This window comes from Podarcis gaigeae (genome assembly GCF_964106915.1).
Source record: "Podarcis gaigeae genome assembly, chromosome: 8".
NCBI lineage: Eukaryota > Metazoa > Chordata > Lepidosauria > Squamata > Lacertidae > Podarcis > Podarcis gaigeae.
In genome coordinates, this window is record NC_139684.1 from 85314693 (window position 1) to 85338973 (window position 24281).

The window sequence follows — 24281 nt, forward strand, 5'->3', positions numbered from 1 at the left end:
CAGTTAGGGAAACGTCCTAAACCGCTGTGTGAATGCAGCCTAATTTAAGCCTGTTATTTCAATGGGTCTGCTTAGTTGGCTACAAACTCAGTTGGCTACAACCCTGTGTGAAATAGAAGTGGGGTGCTGGGAAACTTACAAGCTCTGTTTTGTCCCCCGTTTCCAGGACCAATGGGAATGGCAATGGGCATGGAGGGGCAATGGCACTACATGTAAAGCCCTGAACCCGCTGACAACACGAGATGGGGAAGTGAGTATCTCATGGGAGTTTGCAGTAGCTGGTGGGTTCATCTGGCTTCATTCTCCATGTCAGGGAACTGACATCAGAGCCAGAGGTGGAGGCAAGGCTCCCAAGCGATGCCGGAGAAGGGCCCAGCAGGGAGAGAGGGAGCTCATCGGCTGGGGAAGGAAATCAGCGTAACACCAGGGATAAAGGGGGGCGGATGGGGGAATCGGTGAGGGGGCTCTTTGCTGGAAGAAGTTCAAGAAACGCCCACTGACGGATTCTGCTAGCAACTGAAACAGCCACGAAGTGAAGGGCTGTCCAGCCAGGAAAAGGTTTAACCAGGCAACCTAGCCAGGAGTGGCGGCAACTTACACACGAGCAACCCCATATAACCATCACACTCCAGGAAACAGAAGTACCACATTTTTCGCTCTATAAGATGCACTTCCCCCCTCCTAAAAAGGGAAAATGTGTGTGCGTCTTATGGAGCGAATGCAGACTGCACAGCTTTCACTGAAGCCAGGAGAGTAAGAGGGATCGGTGCACAAATTGATTTCAACACGTGAAAGGATCTGATTTCTTTGCATTGTTTTGATCTACCTTAATAGGACAACACCTGGTTTAGGTGGGGATAAGGGATAAGAAGAGAAGAGTGTCTGCTTTGCTACTGCCCTAAACACACGTTTATTCTCCCAATTAGGTAATCCGGGGTTCAAAAGGGGCGCGGCTGTCACTGTGGTCTAAACCACTGAGCCTCTTAGGCTTGCCGATCAGAAGGCCGGCAGTTCAAATCCCCGTGGCAGAGTGAGCTCCCATTGCTCTGTCCCTGATCCTGCCAACCTAGCAGTTTGAAAGCATGCCAGTGCAAGTAGATAAATAGGTACCACTGCGGCGGAAAGGTAAACGGCGTTTCCGTGTGCTCTGGTTTCTGTCACAGCGTTTCGTTGCACCAGAAGCGGTTTAGTCCTGCTGGCCACATGACCTGGAAAGCTGTCTGTGGACAAACGCCGGCTCTGTCAGCCTGAAAGCAAGATGAGCACTGCACCCCATAGCCGCCTTTGACTGGACTTAAGCATCCAGGGGTCCTTTACCTTTAGAAAATGTAAAGGGACCCCTGACCATTAGGTCCAGTCGTGGCCGACTCTGGGGTTGCAGCGCTCATCTCGCTTTACTGGCCGAGGGAGCCGGCGTACAGCTTCCGGGTCATGTAGCCAGCATGACTAAGCCACTTCTAGCGAACCAGAGCAGTGCACGGAAATGCCATTTACCCTCCCGCCAGAGGGGTACCTATTTATCTACTTGCACTTGGACGTGTTTTCGAACTTCTAGGTTGACAGGAGCAGGGACGGAGCAACGGGAGCTCACCCCGTCACGGGGATTCGAACCGCCGACCTTCTGATCGGCAAGCCTAAGAGGCTCTGTGGTTTAACCCACAGTGCCACCCGCGTCCCTTTACCTTTATACCAGGGTTCAAATCCCCTAGCATCCCCTACCACACACGGGTTGTTGTGTGAGTAAGAGGCAGAGGGGAAGAGCTGTGTACGTAACCTGGAGCTTGTCAGATAGAAATACGACAACAATTGAAAAAGAAGATTTGAAGTGCAGGCGGAGTGAGGAAAGTATGGCTGGTGTTCACTGTCTGCTCCTTCTTTGTTTTTTTTTTCAGGTTTCCAGACTAGGCTGTGTGCCGGGCAACACGAACCCTAGCAGGTTTTACGGGCACCAGACTCCCAGCACATCGGGGCTTCTCGCGCCCACAACCTCCCCAGCGTTCCGCGAGAATGTGCCACAGACCATTCTCTCTCTTCCCCTCCAGCCACGACGCACGGCCACTGTCCGCACTTCAACACCCGACCAGAGGAAGCGAAACACCCCCAGCACACCCAAACCCCCCACTTGGGACGGGCCGAGCACGGACAGCGCCCCTTCCCTGCCCTCCTTCTTCCTGCCCTTCCGCCAGTTCCTTCTCCCCCTCACTCCTTTTTGCCAAATAAAGAAGGACCGTTCCCGACAACCTGTAGCCAAAACGACAAGGCTCCGAAATATCCCGCGGGCGTCGCGTCTGCCAGGGTTTAGGAGCCAGACCAAGCTGGACTTTGATGGAAACAGATCCCCCTTCCCAGCGTTCAAAAAAGGAAAAAGAAAGAACAAGGGAGAGGTGGAGAGCGCAATCCGTCTTTCAACAAAGATGGTGGAAAGGGGGGAAGGTTGAGGTATTAACTTTTTCATTGCTTGGGGTCTGATCCATCATTTTTCTTGCCACGCGCATACCTCACGCCCGCCTGCTCCCCCCGCCATTGCTCCAGACACGGCGGTCTCTTCACGGACTTCTTTTCCAAAGGAGAGAATGTTCCTAGCAGGGTTGTTTTTTGTTTCGTTTTCCAAAACCTTTCCTTTTTCCTTCTTTCTTTCTTTCCCCCTCCCCCCCTTCCTTCCTTCTGGATGTTTTAATTATTAATTAATTATTGATGTCGATGCTCAGAACGGGGAAGTAAATTAAATTGTACATTTTATTTTCCTTTTTATCTTTTTTTTTCCAGGGTTCTTGTTTTTAACGTGCTTTTTTTTTGTTTGTTTTGTTTTTTAAACTGAGAAATAATTCAAGAAAAAGAGAAAAGAAAAAAAAACCAAAACGAACTACACCCGCGGCCTTGGTCTCGTTTGTTCTCGCCGGGTTGGTTTGTTGCTTTTCTGAGTAATCGAGACAAAATGACATTCACCTCTTCCTTTCTTTATAAGAAATGGCTGGTGGGATTGGGGCGGTAGTGAGAAATAATCCTTAAAGCTGCCTTTTCTGGGCAGGCTGAATTTAAGGATCCTGAATGTGCTAATATCTAAGGGTGTGTCTACACTAAAACATTTTTAATCCAGATTAACTGTTTGGGCTCATTTGAATTTCAGGGCATTGGGGAAAAGATTCCTGCATTGCAGGCAGTTGGACTAGGTGACCCTGTCTTGTCCCTTCCAACTCTACAATTCTATGATTTTATCCTCCTAGGAAAATGGAAAATTAGAATCCTCTGAAAGGTCTGGATGAGTCTTGTGTCATTTCCAACCTTGTTGTTGTTGTTTAGTCGTGTCCGACTCTTCGTGACCCCCTGGACCAGAGCACGCCAGGCATTCCTGTCTCCCACTGCCTCCCACAGTTTCGTCAAACTCATGCTGGTAGTCAAGAACGCTGTCCAACCATCTCATCCTCTGTGGTCCCCTTCTCCTTGTGCCCTCCCATCTTTCCCAACCTGAGGGTCTATTCCAGGGAGTCTTCTCTTCTCATGAGGTGGCCAAAGTCTTGGAGCCTCAGCTTCAAGATCTGTCCTTCCAGTGATAACTCAGGGCTGATTTCCTTCAGAATGGAGAGGTTTGATCTTCTTGCAGTCCATGGGACTCTCAAGAGTCTCCTCCAGCACCAGAATTCAAAAGCATCCATTTTTTGGCGATCAGCCTTCTTTATGGTCCAGCTCTCACTTCCATACATCACTACTGGGAAAACCATGGCTTTAACTATACGGACCTTTACAGATGCCAATTTTATGCAAATTTAACTGTCATGGCTTCCTCCAAAGGATCCTGGGGGTTGTAGTTTGACATGGTGGAAGTAAGACCAGAAACTGCTGTCTGTGTTCAGACCAAAACAAATAGAATCAAGCTGTGCTGTGTTAGTTTGTTCCAGCCCAGCCATTTCACACCTCAACCTGATCTTTTGATTCCTATGTTGGACAACTGTTGGCACATCTGGAATTTTAAGAGGGTGTTATAGGCCCCACCAAGGAGGTTGCTTTTCTCCCCACCTTCCACTGGACGGTTTCTTCCCTGCTCACTCCCAATCACAGAGAGAAAAAGCACATACAGTGGTACCTCGTGTTAAATACCGTATTTTTTGCTCTATAAGACTCACTTTTCCCCTCCTAAAAAGTAAGGGAAAATGTGTGTGCGTCTTATGGAGCGAATGCAGGCTGCGCAGCTATCCCAGAAGCCAGAACAGCAAGAGGGATTGCTGCTTTCGCTGCGCAGCGATCCCTCTTGCTGTTCTGGCTTCTGAGATTCAGAATATTTTTTTTCTTGTTTTCTTCCTCCAAAAATTAGCTGAAGCAAAGTTCTTAACCTGAAGCACTATTTCTGGGTTAGCGGAGGATGTAACCTGAAGCGCCTGTAACCTGAAGCGTATGTAACCCGAGGTACCACTGTATTTTCTTTCTTTCTACAGAGTTGGGCAAAAAGTCAGATCCACTCAAAACTGAATGGATCCTCATGGATTTGCAGGATTTTACAGGCTCACCCACGACCACCATCGTATTTAAGATTACAGTGGTAAAAATCACAGCAAAAATAATAGATCCAGTGGTTGCCAGCACTACAAAAAATTCAAGGCACACAGCCTCATGAATAGCCATAAATTTTTGTACATAGGATGACAACAAAAACAAGAAACCACAAAACATGTCACCGAACTGGTTTCCTCCAGTTGTTTTGAACTATAACTCCCATCAGCCTCAGCTGCAGATGGGAGATGTTCAAAACATCTCCCAGGTTAACAAAAGCTGGTTTACTGGACAGACAATCTGCTTTATTTAACACGTCTGTTTTATCTGTTGTTTTCGTCCCGAGTTTTTATTAGTCTATATTTTTTCCCCTGGAATGGAATATATTTGATAGTTAGTTTTATAGCCACCCTGTTCATCCTTGTATGAAATAAGGGAAGACCCCGCCACACAGAAATCAATGAACATGGCCTTCATTCACAGTTGGCCACTTTGAAAAACATCCCCGCACCCGGAATGCTAGCCTGTCAGGGAGAAGGGTTCTATAGCCAAGGCTTGTCCTCAACATCCTAGCTACCTAGGTGCAGGGATTTTGGGAAAATGTTTGCATTCAGTCGTGTGACACCTCATCCCCTTCCCATTCCATAAAAGCACAGCCCAGAACTATGTTTACTAAATACCATATTTTTTGCTCTATAAGACTTACTTTTTCCCTCCTAAAAAGTAAGGGGAAATGTGTGTGTGTTATGGAGTGAATGCAGGCTGTGCAGCTATCCCAGAAGCCAGAACAGCAAGAGGGATCGCTGCTTTCACTGCGCAGCAATCCCTCTTGCTGTTCTGGCTTCTGAGATTCAGAATATTTTGTTTCTTGTTTTCCTCCTCCAAAAACTAGGTGCTTCTTGTGGTCTGGTGCATCTTATAGAGCGAAAAATACAGTATGTCTATAGTGAGGTTGGGTATTCTCAGGCCCAGGAATGCATCCTTCTATGAACTCTGTGCTGGCCACACTCCTTCTTCACAGGCCACACCCCTCCATTGCCCCACTTTGCACCCCAAATTCAGCTGAAATTTGTCCTTGAATTCTGACCATCTCTCCTGCATGTCTGGACAGACAACAAAGAGCTGTGTGTGTGTTTATTCATGTTTTATTTGCAAATTTAACAAAGGAAAGGTAGGGGGAATTAAAGAGACACTAAAATGAAAGGAAAAGGAATAATATATGAATATTACTAACAAAAACACACACACTATCAGTTCATATTATGGATACAGTCATCATCAAAGTATGCACCTTAAAATTAATGTAAGCCCTCCAGGTGTTCAAAATGTCCCCATGGAATTGATGTCCATATAAAATATTTTTTGAATGTTGTCAGGGCAGAGAGGTCCTCAGACCGTTGCATAGTAGACAGTGAGCATTTATCCTTTCAGACTCGAAGTACAAGTCTCTTAGCAACCATACGTGCTTGCAAAATCAACTTTTGCTGTCCTGCCGTTAATCGCCGTGCCGCAGGAAGATGATATGAAAGCACACAAACACCTGCAAATATCAGGGATATTGCCAATACAAAACTGATGTGGATAACAACTTTGGACCGAAAAGCCCACCTTGTACGCCTCAATGAGGCATTTTCTGTGTTATACCTCCAATATTTCTCTGAGGTGGACAGTGCCTTCCTATACAGGATCAATTACACTCAAAATATTGATTCTTGCCGGATCAATCTCAATTTCATGTCGAAGGAAACCTTATCTCTCATGCACGTGCCTGAAGAAACTAGCCTACTGCACAAAGGTAAAACTGATATTAATTGCTCCTCTCACTTTGCTCTTCGCTGTATCCATCATTGATGTGGCCCCGGGTTGCAAAAGGTCTAGAGAACTGTGATCCACGCGACGGTCACCTCCAGACTGGATTATTGTAACTCGCTCTACTTGGGGCTGCCCTTGAGACTGACCCAGGAAGTCCAGCAGGTGCAAAATGCCGCGGCGAGATTCCTTACGGGGTCCTCGCTGCGAGATCACATTCTGCTGCACTGGCTCCCGGTGGAGTACAGGATCAGGTTCAAGGTGCTGGTTTAAACCTTTAAAGCCCTATACAGCCTAGGACCCTTGTGCCTACGGGACCGCCTCTCCTGGTATGTCCCACAGAGGAACTTACAAAACAAAAATATCTTGGAGGTCCCGGGCCACAGGGAGGTTAGGCTGGCCTCAACCAGAGCCAGGGCTTTTTCAGCTGTGGCCCCGATCTGGTGGAACGCTCTGTCACAAGAGACCAGGGCCCTACGGGACTTGACATCTTTCTGCAGGGCCTGCAAGACAGAGCTGTTCCGCCAAGCCTTTGGCCAAGGCACAGCCTGACCCGCTCCTTTGGTAATCTTCACAGAACTCTACTCAATGGCTGCCATCAATTTGATTTGAAGTAATTTTTTAATGAAATGATTTTTAAATGTTGTCTTATTTTATTGTTGTTAGCCGCCCTGAGCCCAGCTTTGGCTGGGGAGGGCGGGATATAAATAAAAAAATATTATTTATTTATCATGATTAGAGAAAACCCTCTTGGCGGCAGCAGCCCAAACACTGACAGTGCCGAATTTGAAAGGTGCGAGCCCCATTTCCACACAGCGGCCGCAACTCTGCACCACCTCACCTGATGCCAGCACGCCAAGGAGAATCGATGCGGCCGAGGTGATGGGGAGGCAGCTGGTGGCAATATCTCACTGAGCGACAACCTCTTGATTAGGGAAAGGGGATAATGGGCCTCACCGGGCCTACAGTGGACAACCTGATGGATGGCCCGGTGGTCTGGAGGGGGATTAAAGCAAGCTGGAAGACGGAGAGCAGATCTAAGATCCATCAGGGTTGGCCGACTCAGCCTGCGCACTCCACCTTTGTCCTGGGATATTAATGCCTCGGTTTCCCCGCTTTTTCCAGATTTAAAGGCCAAACCTAAAAGATGTGGTGCTTTTGTTTAGAGAAAGGTTTACAAAATGGCGTGATGTGCGGAGAGAGATTATTATCTCCCCACCCACCCAGCTCGCCTGCTTCTCTTGGGATACTAGAACTTAAAAGGTAAAGGGACCCCTGACCATTAGGTCCAGTCATGGCCGACTCTGGGGTTGTGGCGCTCATCTCGCTTTGCTGGCCGAGGGAGCCGGCGTACAGCTTCCAGGTCATGTGGCCAGCATGACTACGCTGCTTTTGGCAAACCAGAGCAGCGCACGGAAACACCGTTTACCTTCCCACCGGAGTGGTACCTATTTATCTACTTGCACTTTGGCGTGCTTTCAAACTGCTAGATTGGCAGGAGCAGGGACCGAACAACGGGAGCTCACCCCGTCACGGGGATCTGAACCGTCAAGCTTCTGATCGGCAAGCCCTAGGCTCTGTGGTTTAACCCACAGCGCCACCCACGTCCCTTATACCAGAACTTGGTTTTGCTTAAATAACTGCAAGTCTGAAAAAAGGGAAGTGCGCTTTCGGAATAGACGACAGCAATGTGGCCAAAGGCCGTGGGCTCTGGGGTGGTTTGGCCAACGGGCTAAATGTGGCCCTCGAGACCTTTCCATCCGGCCCTTGAGACCCTCCCCACACTACACCCTTCAGCAGCCTTGAGCCTTTTTGCTTAGCAGCAATGTGTCCTTGAACTGAGACAACACTGGATGCAGAATGGAGAGGTGTGGGTTCCTAGATGTGGCATTTGCAAAGCTGGAATGTGTCCCTCTGTACACAAGTTGTTGTCGTCGCTGGCATCCGTCTGTCTCAGGAGCCAATGGGGGAGTGTGCTGCTGGGGGTGAAAAGTTACAGCAACTGCTGTGGCTGTAGAGACCAATACGTGAGAGACATGTTTTGTTGCAGCTGGGGCAGAGAAAGGCGTCCGGTTGTGCTGCATCTGTCTGCTCTCCTTCCTGAGGTCATTCCTCCTCTGACCACAGCTGTGGATAAACAACCTGGCTGCCTTCAAGTGCTGCAGTCATCTGCAAGAGATTCCCACATCGTGTTGCTAATTATGGCAACCAGTAATACCCATACCTCACACCAGAGCTTTCCAAACTTTTCATTACAGGTAGGTGTTGGTCTGCCATAGTTGAAACAAACAAAAAAAAAATTCCTTCCAGTAGCACCTTAGAGACGAACTAAGTTTGTTATTGATATGAGCTTTCGTGTGCATGCACACTTCTTCAGATACACTGAAACAGAAGTCACCAGACCCTTCTATATAGTGAGAGGGTGGGGAGGGGTATTACTCAGAAGGGTGGTGGGAATGGGTGATTGTCGTCAACAGGTTTACCACACCTATCAGAAGTGCATGCAGTGGCGTGGCATGGGGGGTGCAGGGGGGGCCGGCTGCACCGGGCGCAACATCTGGGTGTTAGGGTTAGGGGGCGCAAATCCACGGGTTAGGGGGTGCAAATTACTTGCCTTGCCCCGGGTGCTGACAACCCACGCTACGCCACTGAGTGCATGCACACAAAAGCTCATACCAAGAATAAACTTAGTTGGTCTCTAAGGTGCTACTGGAAGGAATTTTTATTTATTTATTTTTGTTCAAACGTTTCATGTCAGTGATGCACTTTTTAGACATGCAACATTTTGCAACACAGGTGGCGCTGTGGGTTAAAGCCTCAGCGCCTAGGACTTGCCGATCGAAAGGTCGGCGGTTCGAATCCCTGCGGCGGGGTGCGCTCCCGCTGCTCGGTCCCAGCGCCTGCCAACCTAGCAGTTCGAAAGCACCCCCGGGTGCAAGTAGATAAATAGGGACCGCTTACCAGCGGGAAGGTAAACGGCGTTTCCGTGTGCGGCTCTGGCTCGCCAGAGCAGCGATGTCACGCTGGCCATGTGACCCGGAAGTGTCTCCGGACAGCGCTGGCCCCTGGCCTCTTGAGTGAGATGGGCGCACAACCCCAGAGTCTGTCAAGACTGGCCCGTACGGGCAGGGGTACCTTTACCTTTACCTTAATTCGTTTTACTAGCAAACTGGAGGTTGAACTAACCCCTTTCCAGCCCTGGGAGGAACGTGGCAAATGTTCACACAACACACCTACACACTGCAGCTGTCACGACCGACACACGGTTTGGAATGCTTGCCTTACAAGTATCAAGTTGAGATTATAACTCTTAGCTCCTGCCTTCTTCTGCATTGTTTTTGCTGTATTAGCAGCCTAAAAGTCACCTCCCTGGGGCGCAGTCCTGGGCAGTGTGCCTGGAGGTCCTGAGCTGCCCAAACAACAAGACCCCCTCCCCTTGGTCTCACTGATGGGGTCCAAAGGAAAGGCGAGCAAGACGTTTGGAACCAGCTTGGCTGCAGGAGTTGCTGGAAGGAGACGTACAAGGCAACATCCAACCACCTTAGGGACTCCGCTCTGGATTTGTGTAGCGTTTACCCATGAGCCTTTTCTTCTCCCAGAGATGTCCCACAAGGCAGTGGGGTAAGAGTTGCATCATTTGCTGTGCACACACACACCTCCACCCTTTGCCTCCCACCACTGCTGTCATGTGGGCCCCTAAGAAGGCACGTGACCCTGGGTCTATGATGATGATGATGATAATAATAATAATAATAATAATAATAATAATAATAATACATTTTATTTATACCCCGCCCTCCCCAGCCAAGACCGGACTCAGGGTGGGTAACACCCAATATAAAAACAAATTGATTGAAATACAAAATACAACTGAAAAACAACATTAAAACACAACATTAAAACATTAAAATACAGCCTCATTTCAATGGAAACTCAAATCAAAAACTTTTGGGGGGATGAAAACGTCAAGTCTTCACCAAGGCCAACTATCCAGACTGGTCCTATGTGGGCCAGAAAAAAGCCAGGGAAGTCCCCAAATAGGAGTCCCATCACAGGAGGGGAAAGGAGAAAAATATTTAAGCTCCTTAAATATCGGGTATGGACAGAAGAAGAAGAAGAAGAAGAAGAAGAAGAAGAAGAAGAAGAAGAAGAAGAAGAAGAAGAAGAAGAGTAGTTTGGATTTGATATCCCGCTTTATCACTACCCTAGGGAGTCTCAAAGCGGCTCACAATCTCCTTTCCCTTCCTCCCCCACAACAAACACTCTGTGAGGTGAGTGGGGCTGAGAGACTTCAGAGAAGTGTGACTGGCCCAAGGTGACCCAGCAGCTGCATGTGGAGGAGCGGGGAATTGAACCCGGTTCACCAGATTACGAGTCCACCACTCTTAACCACTACACCACAATGGCACTCACATTGGCAGGAGAGGAGTGGTCTGTTAACAGGCATGATAGCTAGGTGGAGCTTCCAAAGCAGTCTACCCTGCACGCTGGAGACAAAGAACAGGATGAGGCCACCTCCTAGAGGCACCTGGCTCAGAGCTGACGAGAAGCAGAAGGCTGAACTGGATGGACCTTTCGTTTCGTTCTTAAATCGAGATCACCGTGTGTTGTACAGATGTGTGTTGAGACCTGTGCAACGCGGAACGTCTGTTGTTTTCCTGCGTTAAGAGGTTTGTGGGATCTGCTTTTCAGTGGCTCAGGCAGGCTGACATACGCCAACAATTAGGGAACAGGGTGCTTTTGAGCGTCTGCCATTCATGGGGGTTTGTGATCAGGACCAGAACCAAGCGGGCAAGTTCCTCCAGACCCAACACACTTTTGATCCCCAAACACACCTCAATGCATCCCCCCCCCCCAGTAACTTAATTTAGGGGTGTCTGAGCAGACAGCTTTTTTGGTCATTGCTGTTGCTGTTGTTGTTGTTGTTTAGTCATTTAGTTGTGTCCGACTCTTCGTGACCCCCTGGACCAGAGCACACCAAGCACTCCTGTCTTCCACTGCCTCCCGCAGTTTGGTCAAACTCATGCTGGTACCTTTGAGAACACTGTCCAACCATCTCGTCCTCTGTCGTCTCCATCTTTCCCAACATCAGGGTCTTTTGTAGGGAGTCTTCTCTTCTCATGAGGTGGCCAAAGTATTGGAGCCTCAGCTTCAGGATCTGTCCTTCCAGTGAGCACTCAGGGCTGATTTCCTTCAGAATGGAGAGGTTTGATCTTCTTGCAGTCCATGGGACTCTCAAGAGTCTCCTCCAGCACCAGAATTCAAAAGCATCCATTCTTCGGCAATCAGACAATGGGGAATCAGAAACGTGGGCTGACCTACGGCAAATCACCCAGAGATGCACCCAGAGATTCAGGACAGATGAATCTTTCAGCTTTGTTTCCCTTCCCTATCTCGTTTTCTCCAGTCTCAACTTCAGCTCATCAAATTTCCACATCAGGGTGCAATTTTCTTTTTTTTAAAAAAGAAGCCATGGCGAAAATTCGCCAGTGCCTCAATGCTGCTTTCTCCTGATACACACGTTTCTGCATGCAATTTTGCCGAACACAGACATTCTTGCAAACTGCATTCGGTGAAAAGCGAATTTTGAAGAAGAGCTAGGTTTTGGTTTGTGTATTGTTTCCGGAAAGGCGAATTAGGAGCTCAGTTGAAGGCAAATCAAACCGGACAAGTCTCCCCCTCTTTCGGCCCATGCCTATCCTCCAGGCATAGGAGGATAGCCATAATCTTACCCCTTTCTCATTTCCGTGAAGATTACAGGCACATATACCCCGTCTTTCGCACATATACAACCTCTTTCACACACACACACACACACACACACACACACACACACACAAGGCCCACAACCAACAGCCAGCCATTTCCAGTTCTTTGCCACGGACAGATTAACAGCAAACAAGGGGGCTGGGTTCCGATCTAGGCCATGCTAATTTACGGGGTATCTGCATCCCGTCTCTGGCAGCGTGATTCATGCCAGCAGGCGCGGCAATTGGTGGGTAATGTCACTGAGAGGTTTGATGCCGCCGCGGTTGTGGGGGGGGGAGGAGGGGGGAGAGAGAGGGGGGAGGAATGATGGATGGGCCGTGCCAAAGAGGTAGAATTAGGTGTCGAGGACCCTGGCTTTCCAGGAGAAAAAATAGGAAGGGGTGGGAGCTGGGGAAATAAGAATCATAATAAAGTCATTTATCACCGGGCGAGGCTCGCCAGTCAAGCCGCCGATCTCTGGGGAACAGGGCGGGGGGAGGAGAGGGGGGCAGCAAGGGGGGGAGCGAGCCGGACTGAGCGCGTGTTTCTGAGCTGCTGGTTTTTAAGCACTGTTGTTGCTCTCTAGTGGAACGGGAGCGGGTGGGGAATAAAGAGTGGGGAACCCCCTTCTTTCGGCTTGCCAAATGTGGCCAAGGGTTATGGTATCAGTGGTTCCATATAAGAGCTTTTTATAAAAGGGGGGCTGGGGAAAGAGACCCATAGCTCATTTCTATGTGCTCTGGCCTACATTTGCCTCACCCGAAAGAGCACCGAGTTTGTGGTCCTATAGAGAGGAGAAATTACTTCATTGTGGGAACAGGGGCAGGGGCTGTCCATCTCCTCCCTGCAGAATGCCACAAAGTACCTGGGTTTTGGGGAGGTCTACTACATAGCGGTCAACATTTCCCTTTTTTTAAGGAAAATTCCCTTATTCCGAATAGGATTCCTCGCAAGAAAAGGGAAAAGTTGACAGCTATGGTCTACTATCTCCCAGGAGCATACCCTCCAATATTTATCAGATGAAAAGAGGGATGTCCTATTCAATAATAATAATAATAATAATAATAATAATAATATATTATTTATGCCTGTTGTCTTTGTCCATGGAGTTTTCCTGGCAGGGATACTGGAGTGGCTTGCCGGTTCCTGCTCCAGGTGGTTCATGTTTGGTCAAAACTCTCCACTATGACCTGTCCGTCTTGCGTGGCCCTGCACGGCATAGTTCATAGCTTCTCTGAGTTATTCATCTTTAAAAGCAGAGACATCACCTTGCCAACAAAGGTCCGTATAGTTAAAGCTATGGTTTTCCCAGTAGTGATGTATGGAAGTGAGAGCTGGACCATAAAGAAGGCTGATCGCCGAAGAATTGATGCTTTTGAATTCTGGTGCTGGAGGAGACTCTTGAGAGTCCCATGGACTGCAAGAAGATTAAACCTCTCCATTCTCAAAGAAATCAGCCCTGAGTGCTCACTGGAAGGACAGATCCTGAAGCTGAGGCTCCAATACTTTGCCCACCTCATGAGAAGAGAAGACTCCCTGGAAAAGACCCTGATGTTGGGAAAGATGGAGAGCACAAGGAGAAGGGGACGACAGAGGACGAGATGGTTGGACAGTGTTCTCGAAGCTACCAGCATGAGTTTGACGAAACTGTGGGAGGCAGTGGAAGACAGGAGTGCCTGGCATGCTCTGGTCCAGGGGGTCACGAAGAGTCGGACACGACTAAACGACTAAACAACAACAACAACCCTGAGATAAATACGCTTCAGGTTGAGTGCTTTCGGGTTGCGCTCTGCAGTGACCCAGAAGTCACGGAGCGTGTTACTCCAGGTTTCGCCACTCGCGCATGCGCAGATGCTCAAAATGACATCACACGCATGCGTGGAAGCGGTGAAACACGACCCACTCGCGCGCAGACGCACTGTCACGTCTTACATTTTGTTCAGGATGTGAACGGGGCTCCGGAACGGATCCCGTTCGCATCCCAAGGTACCACTGTATTGAAGTTTAAGAGGACATTTTCGTCTCCATGCCACTAAAAATGTGGGGTTTTAAACTGCATTTTTTGTGTTTGTACTTTTATTTGTGATATTTCTAGGGTCTTGCAAACCACACATTTCTTTGAAATATGAATTATTATTATTGGTCATAGCTGCTACCAGTCAGAGGAGACAACCAGTCAGTTGGGCTAGATGTAGGGTTGCCAACACAGGGCTTGTGGGTGCATTGGCAGCCTTTATCATGAGTTACCTTCCTCCCCTGAAGAGTACATAGAGCTGAAGGAGGAAGTTGGAAGAGAGACGCTCTTTCCTACTTCCTCTTACCGCTCTATGTGCTTTTCCAGTGTTCAGACTGGCGTTGGAGCAGCTGATCAGAGAGCGGGGAGACTGAGGGGAAGGGAAAAGGAAGAGGCTGGAAGATGGGTGGGGGAGAAAAAAAAATGACCAAAGGGAGAAATCAGGGTGTTGAAGGAGTTGGGAAGGAGAGGAAAACCGCGGAGCGCCAGAGAGAAAGAAGACAAGTGTGAACACATGCATTGGATCCAGGAAGATTGCTACTTATACAGATGAAAAATTCTTTTCATGGGTTCTTCTCAGTGTTGGTTCCCCAGCCAACACTGAGATCCAGTTTGGTGCATTGAGTGACATGCATAGGACCCACTGAGCATATGCTGAACATGATCTGGGTTGCCCTAATGCTTTTTCATTTGATGAGGCTGCCAACTTCTTCTTTTTTCATCGGCTCCTGTGCTTTCCAGTGCTGCGAAAGGCTTCACCTGTTGGTAGCTAGTTGGCCCCATCTGGCTCAAGAGTCAGGATGCCAGTTGTGGGGAAGTAGGGGGTGTTGCCCCCATGCCCTGCTTGTGGGTCTCCTGAGGGCATCTGGTTGGCCCCAGTGCGATATAGGAAGACAGGAAGCTGCCTTGGACCAAGACACACCACTGGCCTGCCTGGCATAGCATTGCCAGCACTGGCCGGCAGTATCTCTCTGGGCTTTCAGGCAAGGGTCTCCCCCAGATGTACCTGGAGAGCCCAGGATTTGGACCTGTGACTTTCTGCAGGCAAAGCAGACGAGCCACAGACTCAATGACCCTCTGATGTGGTCCAATGTGGGGCTCTTCTTACTTCCGAGATGCTGGAAAAGGCCCAGAGCAGTTGGCAACCTTGTGAATTTCCATGCCCCTCGAGGCCAAAGCCACATCCCAGGACCATTTGATCCTTGCTCAGACCTTGCACCCTGGGCAAGGATGACCAGAACGTGCTGCGCTTTGTAACATCGGCTTGGGAAGGTTTCCGTTGCCACGATGACAAAAGGTTTAAACAGATGGGTGTAGCGCGACTCCTTGCGCTCCCTGATCTCGGACTCTGCTCTCCCCGCCGTGGTCCCTGGGAAGGCTTAAACGCCATGCGTGGCCATCTCTGGTTCAATCACAGGCTAATGAAGCCACATTAATCATCCAATTATACACCTGTCAGGCTGGGAACAATGGCTCAGGGCGCGCTGAATGAGGCTGGAGGCATCGGAGCTCGGAGGGGCCCCCCAGGCAAAAACAAATCCCAGGGAGACAATAGGAAGCAAAACAGAGAGGACCCCGGAGCAGGAGGGGGAGGGGTGAACTGGGCGGGGGGGGCAAAGGGGCTAAACTCACGGGGAGTTTTGTGTCTAGATAAAAAAGGGGGGCACCCGACTCAAATCCCCTGCTCTGGCCTCCAGGCAGAGAAGTCGCTGCCAATTGCTGAAGCATCCCATCACCTAGAATTTAACCGAACTGTAAGCAACGGCAGGCGGAAGCAACAATAAGCAAAAAAAGAGGAGCAGTTGGGCTTTCAGAAACAAACCAGGGCTGCACCAAGCGCCCCCTGGAAATCACTGGGACATGCGAGTGGAGTAATTTGTGTTGGGTGAGGATGGATGGATGGATGGCTCAGCCCATTTCAGTCCTCCTGGTTTCTCATTTCCCCCAAATCTTTAATTTTAGTTCCATGGGTTTCTGCAACCATTTGCAGAGTGCGCGTGCGTTAAAAATCCTCGTGAAAATTCGGCAGCATCTTAGCGTGACTTTCTCCTTTGTTGTTGTTGTTTAGTTATTTAGTCACGTCCGACTCTTCGTGACCCCATGGACCAGAGCACGCCAGGCACTCCTATCTTCCATTGCCTCCCGCAGTTTGGTCAAACTCATGTTCATAGCTTTGAGAACACTGTCCAACCATCTCGTCCTCTGCCATCCCCTTTTCCTTGTGCCTTCCATCTTTCCCAACATCAGGGTCTTTTCCAGGGAGTCTCCTCTTCTCATGAGGTGGCCAAAGTATTGGAGCCTCAGCTTCAGGATCTGTCCTTCCAGTGAGCACTCAGGGCTGATTTCCTTCAGAATAGATAGGTTTGATCTTCTTGCAGTCCATGGGACTCTCAAGAGTCTCCTCCACCACCAGAATTCAAAAGCATCAATTCTTCGGTGATCAGCCTTCTTTATAGTCCAGCTCTCACTTCCATACATCACTACTGGGAAAACCATAGCTTTAACTATACGGACCTTTGTTGGCAAGGTGATGTCTCTGCTTTTTAAGATGCTGACTTTCTCCTAAGAAACGCTAATTGCTTTGTACGCAGCCATCTCTGCAAGCTGTTTCCTTTAATATGATGCATTTCTGCATGTTGTCCTCACTAGGTACACATTCGGCCAACGTACGCAGTTTTGTAACCATGGTTTGGTTGAGAACCGCATAGCAAATATTCGGAGAAATTCAAAGGTTTTTTTCAGTTTCTGAAAAGTGCAAATTTTACGTCGTTTCTCACAAAATGCAAACAAAATTGGACTTCTATCCTTATCCTTAGAGTTTGGGTTGCTCACTTTTTTTTACTGCCCTCACTCTTCTGCTTTTAACAGCAAGCTGATATGCAGAAGAGCCTCAAAAGGAGATTTTTCCTGGCATCCCCCAAACCGTGGGGAATGTTTTAAGTGGTTTAAACTTCCCAAATGATGTGTCGTGTAGGCTGCTATTAAAAGCCCAGGAGAAGCAGGACCAAAGGGGAAAGTGGGGAGTCTAAGTGCCCCCCAAAAAACCCAATAATTGTGAAATCATTCACTCTGGACAGAGAAGGAATCCCTACCCACTAGACAACACTGCCTCTTCAGTTTTGGAGGTAGATCTCATGTTATCAAAAGGTTGCCACCTCCCCCCCCCCTGCCCCAGGGTCTGTTCTTGAGATTTCACTTATAGTTGAGGGTGAAATTCAAATTCCGTCCACATTCTAAAGTTAACAGACCGAACCTGCACTTTCAAAACAAGTCTGTGAGCTGCACATGTGCACTTGAAAATGTGCACTTTCCCCCTGAATTTTACAATGCAGTTCTCCAGCAAAGTCATGTGTACAAGAAATGCATATGCTGGACAAACAGATCACCTGCAGGAGCGTCACTGGTTGTTCCCTGAGTAGGTGTGGCTCGTTTGGCCACAATAAGAAACCAAGACTTTTAGTGTCACCGGCCCAGTGCTGTGGAACTCCCTGCCACTAGAAAAACCCAGCAGGCCACTTCTGTGCTGACTTTTAAGCACCTGCTGAAAACCTTTCTATTCTGCCCGATCTATGTAGGCAATAAAGATCACAGCCTTCCACAATGGTTATGATGATAATAATAATAATAATAATAATAATAATAATAATAATAATAATAATGATTTTATTATTTGTACCCCACCCATTTGTTCCCCAGTCTGGGTGGCTTCCAACAGGGATTAAAAATACATTAAAACATCAGTCATTAAAAAATTCCCTAAACAGGGCTGCCTTCAGATGTCTTCTAAACGTTAGGTAGTTGTTTTTCTCTTTGACATGTGGTGGGAGGGCGTTCCACAGGGCGGGTGCCACTTCCGAGAAGGCCCTCTGCCTGGTTTCCTGCAACCTCACTTCTCTCAGGGAGGGAACTGCCAGAAGGCCCTCGGAGCTGGACCTCAGTGTCCAAGCTGAATGATGGGGGTGGAGATGCTCCTTCAGGTATACTGGACCGAGGCCGTTTAGGGCTTTAAAGGTCAGCACCAACACTTTGAATTGTGCTCGGAAACGTACTGGGAGCCAATGTAGGTCTTTCAGGACTGGTGTTACATGGTCTCGGTGGCCGCTCCCAGTCACCAGTCTAGCTGCCACATTCTGGATTAGTTGTAGTTTCCGGGTCACCTTCAAAGGTAGCCCCACATAGAGTGCATTGCAGTAGTCCAAGCAGGAGATAACTAGGGGATTGATGTCTGTTTTTTAAACTGTTAAAGTATGCTTTTTATCATATGGTTTTATGTTTTATTGCTGTAAACCAATTAGATATTTACACACACACACACACGAGACACAGCAGTAAATAAATATTTGTATGAATAAAATAAAATAAAATAAAGCGTGCATATGAATGCATTTGTTCATGAAAATAGCATATATAAATGCATTGTAATAAGAGAGATTGCTTTGGCAGGGAAATGCATACGTTAGGCAAAATTGCATAAACAATTGCATGTATGTTTGTTTATTAATTTAGAGCATTTGGCACCCACTTCTTCAGCCAAAAAAGGCTCCTGGAGCAAGGCAGGCTTACAGTCTGAAAAGCACACAACACAAAAGGGGAAAGGGGGAAGGGGGAAGAGGAAAATATATATTATAGAAAGAGGGGAGCACGGGGGGGAGAGAGAATTCAAACTATAATGCTGGTGAATTTTCACAAGGACTTCAAAAAAAACCAAATATTGCAAAGTGATGATCGAAATACAATGGTACCTCGGGTTACATATGCTTCAGGTAACAGACTCCACTAACCCAGAAATAGTACCTCGGGTTAAGAACTTTGCTTCAAGATGAGAACAGATATCGCGCAGCGGCAGTGGGAGGCCCCATTAGCTAAAGTTGTGCTTCAGGTTAAGAACAGTTTCAGGTTAAGAACGGACCTCCAGAGCGAATTAAGTCCGTAACCAGAGGTACCACTGTACTGAAGACCAGGAAGGTGAGGAACTGAGAGGAGCCAAATCTGACAGCACCTGAACACAGAGGAATGAAAGAAGCAGCGTTTTCTCCACGATCATTTTATCTCTATGCCATGCAGGAGACATTGTGCTTTGCTTTCTGCATCTCTTAATGCCAGAGGTTTGGGGGCAGAGGAGGCGGGAGGGGGGAAACATGGCAACCAGCCCTACGGCCGTCTCGCCTCGTGGATGAAAACACAAAACAGGAAAAACACAAAACAGGCAATGTCCACCTTTGCAACAACATTCCTCCCTCCTTGGTTGAAATCACGTCTAATCGCCGAAAAGTCATAAATATCCTTTCTTCGAATCTATCAAGCCGCAGCTCCATTCTTTATCTAGAACTTGGACGGGAGGGAAGGGGAAACGGTTATGCCACCTCGATTAGACGGAATACCCAACTTGATTGCGGCGCATTTTTCAAGAACACAAAATTAAATTAAAAAGACACAGGAAGTTCTTAGACAAAATGATGAATAGACTTTGATATTAATGTGTGTCTGTGTCATGCACGGCCGGGGTGTGTGTGTGTGGAAGGGAACCTGCAATGAATGCAAAGAAGGAAAATGGGTGAGTGGAAGTATATACACAGCACTTTATATGATACAAGGGTGCTGTTTAGACCAAGGCAATCATAGGTAAAGGGAAAGGGACCCCTCACCATTAGGTCTAGTCATGACCAACTCTGGGGTTGCAGCGCTCATCTCGCTTTCTTGGCCGAGGGAGCCGGCGTACAGCTTCTGGGTCATGTGGCCAGCATGACTGAGCCACTTCTGGCGAACCAGAGCAGCGCACGGAAACGCCGTTTACCTTCCCGCCGGAGCGGTACCTATTTATCTACTTGCAGTTTGACGTGCTTTTTGAACTGCTAGGTTGGCAGGAGCAGGGACCGAGCAACGGAAGCTCACCCCGTTGCGGGGATTCGAACCGCCGACCTTCTGATCGGCAAGTGCTAGGCTTGTGGTTTAACCCACAGCGCCACCCGCGTCCCTTGTCAAGGCAACCATAAGTGAAGGCCTAATGAAGATTGTTCTCTCTCTCATAATACTAGAACTCAATGGGGTCTTTCCATGAAGATCAAACATGGAAATTATCAAAAGTTGCAAACCAGGGGTCCTGTACTCATCACGTCGGGCAGAAGAAGCAATTATGGTGTCAGGAAACCCTTTCCTCTCCTAGATAGGTTACGCGGGTGGCGCTGTTGTCTAAACCACTGAACCTCTTGGGCTTGCCGATTGGAAGGTTGGCGGTTTGAATCCCCACGACGGAGTGAGCTCCCATCGCTCTATCCCAGCTCCTGCCAACCTAGCAGTTCAAAAGCACACCAGTGCAAGCAGATAAATAGGTACCATTGCTGCGGGAAGGTAAACGGTGTTTCCATGCGCTCTGGTTTCTGTCACGGTGTTCCGTTGCGCCAGAAGCGGTTTAGTCCTGCTGGCCACATGACCTGGAAAGCTGCCTGTGGACAAACGTTGGCTCCATCGGCCTGAAAGCGAGATGAGCGCCACAACCCCATAGTCACCTTTGAATGGATGTAACTGTCCAGGGGTCCTTTACCTTTACCTTTACCTCCTCTCCTAAGATTGCCAACAAAACCTGCCTAGACAGTTCCTGTGCCATTAACAGAAATCTGATGTGCAGAAATTGGAAGGGAGGTGTCAAAAGTGGCCAACCTGCTACTCGCCACTGCGGGGCAAACTACCTGCCTGAAGACCAAGGACAACAGAAGAAGATCCCAGTGGATCGGGCCAATGGTCCATCTTGTCCAACATCCTGTCCTCACAGTGGCCAACCAGATGTCTGTAGGAAACCCACAAGAAGGATTTGAGCACAAGAGCAACTCTCCCCTCTTGTGGAGAGGGAGTTGTTGTTGTTTCTTGCTGCCCCCAGCTGTGGAGTCAGAGCCATCTCTCCTTCTCCATGAATTTGTCCAATTCTCTTTTAAAGCCACCCAAGTCGGGCATTCCTGCCTCCTGGGGAAGTGAGTTATAAACTTCTACCATGCCGCCTCTCGCTCGCCTGTTCTCTAATCTAAAATGTCCCAAACACAGCATCCTCTTGATCATTTTTGTGGGATGTGAAACACAAGAGCAGTCAAGTACAACATTCCTAGAGCGAACATGTTTACACATGGAGAGGAATGTTTGTCCAGCCAGCAGGTAAACTTCCTGTTTCCTTCTGGGCTGGGACAGACTTCGTCTGCATGTGACTAGAGGTGGGCGTGGCCTCACCTGTGCAGGTAATGACAAAAGCACAGGACAGGGCAGCCATCTCTCTCTCTTTGACTGCATGGATCACCAGCCAAGAGAGGACAAGGGGACTGTCTCCTTATGAGATAGTTTCCATGTTCCTCTTCTAAGCTAAGTCTGGCTTCTAGGATCCAATTGTGAACAGAATGTGAGTAAACTTTTTTATATATTTTTATAGAAGACTGTGTCATGTCTTATCTTTTATGAGGGAATAAGGGGGAAAGACCAGAACAGTTATTATAGAGGCTTTCGCGAGCCTGAGCTAACACATCCGCTGTGAGTTTAAAAGGGGGACTGTTACTCTGCTAAATTGTGAACTTGTTTACACAAGTTGGAAAGGCTATAATCAAACAATATATCATCTCCTGCATCCCTGAATATTCCCACAATTTTGGCCACCCTAACCTTCGCATCCATTAGAATGAAGGGGGCCCTGCCCACCAACCTCCACCTCCCCTCAGCCAGCCCCCACCTGCTGACCTGCTCATTTACAGCCAGCCCACAAGGTGGCACTGTTCGTCGGCTTCCTCCTCCTTAGGCCCCATCCACACTGCACATTTAAAGCAGTATCATGCCACTTTAAACAATCACATTTCCCTCCAGGGAATCCTGGAAACTGTAGTTTCCCCAGGCTGCAGAGAGTTATTTAGGAAACCTCCTATTCCCTTCCTGGAGCTAGAGTTCTCAGAGTGCTTTTGCAATCAATTCCTCTTCAAAGGCAACTCTGGGAATAGTAGCTCTGTGAGGGGAATATGGAGGGGGGGGAGCGTCTGTCTCCTTGCAACTTGCAGCTTCTGCAACCATTAGGATTATTTGGGGGAAGCAGGGAGGAGGATGGCAACAAAACCAGCACTACGTGGCTCTGCCTGCCATTGGCTACGTTGCCACCTACTGTTGACCTCCAGCATCACCAGTCCAAATGGGCGCCATTCACCATGGAACACACCCCTTCAATTAATCCACAATAACCACTACCCCTAGTTAGAGACTGACCCCACTTAGTTGAAGTGTTCAAGGTGCCAGAATCTAGCTATTAAAGGATCAGGGCCCTTGGGGAAGGCACCACAGCTCTCCCACAGCAGCATTGGGGAGAGTTGCGCACCCCTCCCATGGATGGCAGTGTGCAGCTTCGCTCCCCCACTATCCGTGGTAATTTGGGGGCGCTGAGCGGATATTTGCATCCTGGCGCAGCATCTGCTAAAGACGACCCTGCTCATTCCATATTCCTCCGCTGATTCTGATGACTAGGGCAGCCTTTGCACACCTGGTAGACCTTCCTGAATTTTTTGACTACAACTCCACTCCTGTTCTGCCTGGGGGATGATGGCCACCCCACCCCCCAAGTTAATGGACACTGCCATTCGAATGTGGTTGGTTTTGTGGGGCGCGGCTTACCTGGCCTCCTCCAATATTTTATTCAAGTTGGCATCCCTGCCCGGGTCCTTCTTTAAATGTGAATTGAATCAAATTTCTCCCCCACTGTGTTTGTGTGTGTGAGAGAGAAAAAGAGAGATACACACACATATATACAGATTATATCTCACAAACCAGTGCAAACTTTAGAGCAATAGCGCCACCTGGTAGCTGTAATTTTAGCTGATGTAATCAAAAGCACCACTTTCTCCTGTTTGAGTAGTTGAGTATACAGGATGCAAACGGGATCCGTTCCGGAGCCCCGTTCGCATCCAGAAGTGAACGCAACCCGCGTCCATGAGTCTGCACATGTGCGAGTCGCGATTCGGCGCTTCCACACATGCATGTGATGTCATTTTTAGAGTCTGCACATGCGCAAGCGGCAGTGGAGTAGCGTGGGGGGTGCAGGGGGGCCGGCCGCACCGGGCGCAACATCTGGGGGTTAGGGTTAGGGGGCGCAAATCCACGGGTTAGGGGGCGCAAATTACTTGCCTTGCCCCGGGTGCTGACAACCCACGCTACACCACTGGCAAGCGGCGAAACCCGGAAGTAACACATTCTGTTACTTCCAGGTCACCGCAGAGTGCAACCCCCAAAAATTCATCCCGAAGCTACTTCAACCCAAGGTATAAATGTTGTTAGCCGCTCTGAGCCCAGCTTCAGCTGGGGAAAGTGGGATATAAATAAATTATTATTATTATTATTATTATTATTATTATTATTATTATTATATGGATTTAGTAGTCTGACCATTCCAAGACCCCTCCAGCTTTAAAAACTGGGCCAGTTTTCCAGGAAGATGAGGAACAGGAACAGAGGAAGAGACAGGTGTCACACACATTGCGCACAGCAGCCAGGCTGGAAGATGTCTTGTGGCGTTCATTTCAAATACACCTGTTTATTCCTTTCCAATCCTTTCTGGATTGCAGGCAGAGATATGCCCTGCAAAATTTGCAGCACAAGCTGGCTGTGTTTTCTCCAGGGCCCATCCATTTCCTGTGATTGCAATTTTAACTGCTCTTTATTTTGATTCCTAAATTGCTGCAACCCGCCCTGGGGCCTGCGAGTTTGCTAGCATCCCATTTGCTTATATGCACCTATGCCATTTCCTTAGTGAAACTCTGAACAAGCAGGGCTCACAGCACAGACAAGCAGTGTGTGTGTGTGTGTGTGTGTGTGTGTGTGTGTTTGTGTGTGTGTGTTGGTCAGATCCAGGTTTTGGAGGGTCCATGGGCTTGCCCTCTTGTCTGGTCCAGCAAGATGAGTAAGCCTCTTGCACTGGTGAAAAAACAGAGCAGGTGGAAAGCTGGAGATTTTGGGGGTGTTGGCCTCTTAGTGGATGCTAGATTTGTTTTACCCAGAAACAGTGGTGTATTGTAGGTTGCCAGTGCCCAGGGCAGTGTGGAGGGGAGAGAGGGAAACGGACAGAGTATGCATGCCATTCAATTGCCTAACAGCATCCGTATGACCCAGGAGATTGCAGCCGTGGAGATAAGAAGATTCATTCCGTTGTCTGGAGAGGTCACTTCCTGGTTTGCATGGATAAACTGCTTTTAATGGAGCCCAGCGACAGAAGCAC

General features: G+C 48.5%; 1 protein-coding gene and 1 long non-coding RNA gene across 2 annotated transcripts in view; both read left to right on the forward strand.

Annotated features, from left to right (window-relative positions):
- The window catches only part of MEIS3 (Meis homeobox 3), a 76090-nt gene extending 73222 nt beyond the window's left edge, over positions 1–2868 (forward strand). Inside the window, exons 12-13 of the mRNA XM_083754114.1 lie at positions 167–250; positions 1893–2868. Coding sequence (XP_083610240.1) covers positions 167–216 — 50 coding nt within the window. The 3' untranslated portion in view covers positions 217–250; positions 1893–2868. The remainder of the gene's footprint in view (positions 1–166; positions 251–1892) is intronic.
- The window catches only part of LOC310851820, a 626966-nt gene that overhangs the window by 494702 nt on the left and 107983 nt on the right, over positions 1–24281 (forward strand). The gene's annotated exons all lie outside the window — the stretch shown is intronic.